This window comes from Colobus angolensis, unplaced genomic scaffold (genome assembly GCF_000951035.1).
Source record: "Colobus angolensis palliatus isolate OR3802 unplaced genomic scaffold, Cang.pa_1.0 Scaffold184, whole genome shotgun sequence".
Taxonomy (NCBI): domain Eukaryota; kingdom Metazoa; phylum Chordata; class Mammalia; order Primates; family Cercopithecidae; genus Colobus; species Colobus angolensis.
In genome coordinates this window covers 4,399,092-4,401,079 of record NW_012114977.1, presented here as the reverse complement: position 1 = coordinate 4,401,079, position 1,988 = coordinate 4,399,092, and the positions used below count along the sequence as shown (strand labels likewise).

The 1,988-nt window shown below is 42.1% G+C and overlaps 1 protein-coding gene across 1 annotated transcript in view; it reads right to left on the bottom strand.

The window, feature by feature from the left end:
• TNFRSF10C (tumor necrosis factor receptor superfamily, member 10c, decoy without an intracellular domain) overlaps positions 1-1,988 on the bottom strand; it is a 41,229-nt gene that overhangs the window by 17,269 nt on the left and 21,972 nt on the right. The window contains 1 exon segment of the mRNA XM_011939867.1: positions 1,296-1,398. Within this exon segment, the coding sequence (XP_011795257.1) occupies positions 1,296-1,398 (103 nt within the window).

The following is a 1,988-nucleotide window of genomic DNA, read 5'->3' as shown; positions in this document are numbered from 1 at the left end:
AAAAAAAATGCTTAGGAATAAATTCAAACAAGGTGGTAGCTGAATTTTTTTTTCTGATTTGGTCTTGAGGTTTTTCTCCGTAGGGAGGCTATAAACTCTAGCTTTGCCCTGATGGGGATCCAGTGGATTTCATCACAAATGTTCACAGGAAACTTCCTTATCCTGGTGGACTGTCTAATGCCTAATTAGGTGTTCATCTTGTAGGTGTCCCTTCCAAAAGACAATTACTTTTACTGGCAGATGCCCCTGTGCCTCTTGTCTGACCTATGTCTAGTTTTAAGTTATCTCTACTCCTTAGGAGATAGCCACTCTTTAAAAGAGAGCCGAGATGGGGAAAGAAGTTAGGTTCAGATGTGTCAGGGAAAACACAGAGTAAGCAACACGACAAAACACAGGAAACACTGAAGTGGTGTATTACTTATTGACTCCAGAGAGAAGAGGAGAGCACACTTTGCAGCACTTACAAGAAGTGGGGAGCCATCCAGTCCAAGGACACTAACCAGTGTGTGGGGAGCAAGAGACAGAGAGGACCCATGGGACTAGGCCTTTATAAAGATCCATGGGCATTATAGCCTAGGCTTTCCACAGTGATTGTGGAAGACAACACCTGCAAAGCAGGTTCACACTCCTCTGGTGTGAGCTATTAGGTTTTATTGTAGTCAGCTGCTGTAGGATGTGTTGGGTTTGGGGTCAGGGAGATGAAGAACAAATGTACTAGATCAAAAACAATTGAAGAGGGAAAGGAATTATTAATTGGGCAAAAGATGCTGTGGTATGATTGGGTTTTAAACAACTTATATCAGGCCTAAAAATGGATATCAAGGCAGAAACTCTTAAATGAATTTATGACAGAGGTGAAAGGTCTGAAAACTTTAAAAACATTGATGAAAGAAATGGAAAGTGACACAAATAAATGGAAAGACAGTACATGTTCATGGATTAGAAAACTCAGTAGTGTTTAATCATCCAAAGTATCTACTTTTACTGATGTATTATCATTTTCATTATTTTCTCTACATGTTTTTGATCTGTGTTGTTTGCAACCATGAATGCAGAACCTGCAGATGAGGAGGGCGGAGAGGGCTTATCCCAGGGCTCTGTATCCGTACAGCTGAAAATTGCTGAGTAGATTTTTAAGTGTTCTTACCACAAATACATGATAAGTATGTGAATTAGCTTGATTTAGCCATTCCACAATGTGTACATATTTCAACACATCATGGTGTACACCATAAATATATACAATGTTTATCTGTCAATTAAAAATAAACTGATTTTTAAAAATAAAAGTGCACCTGCTTGACACTCCTTCTCGAGGCTGCGCCTCGGTTGCTGTGAGACCACTTGCGGCGGGGGAACTTCGTCCTGCCGGGAGATGGTGGCAGAGGCAACTTGGACCTGTGGGGACAAGGCAGAGATGGGCGTGAGTGGCTTCCAGACCTCACCTCTCCCAGGCTCCGTCTCACATTCCCTTCACCCCAAGTGACAAAACCCATCAGAGCTTGGACTTCTTTCCAGCTCCAAACTTTCATTCTTTTGCATCCGTGTTTGTCCCTTGGCCTGTTGGGGCAGCTATTTTCTATAAAGAAAAACACCTCTGTATCCTTTTCTCATATTATAACATAAAATATCTTTACCACAGAAAATGTGAGCAGAAGAGTTATTTTTATTTTTTATTTTTTTGATAGAGTCTTGCTATGTGGCCCAGACTAGAATGCAGTGGCTAGTCACAGGTGTGATCGTAGTCCACTACAGCATGGAACTTCTGTCCTCAAGTGGTCCTCCTGCCTCAGTCTCCCAAGTAATTTGGATAACAGGAACACACCACTGTGGTTGGCAAGAAAAGATTTTATAAGAATACAAAAGGCTGGGCACAGCTGCTCATGCCTATAATCCCAGCACTTTGGGAGGCCGAGGGGAGCGGATCATGAGGTCAGGATATCAAGAACATCCTGGCTAACACAGTGAAACCCCGTCTCTACTAAAAA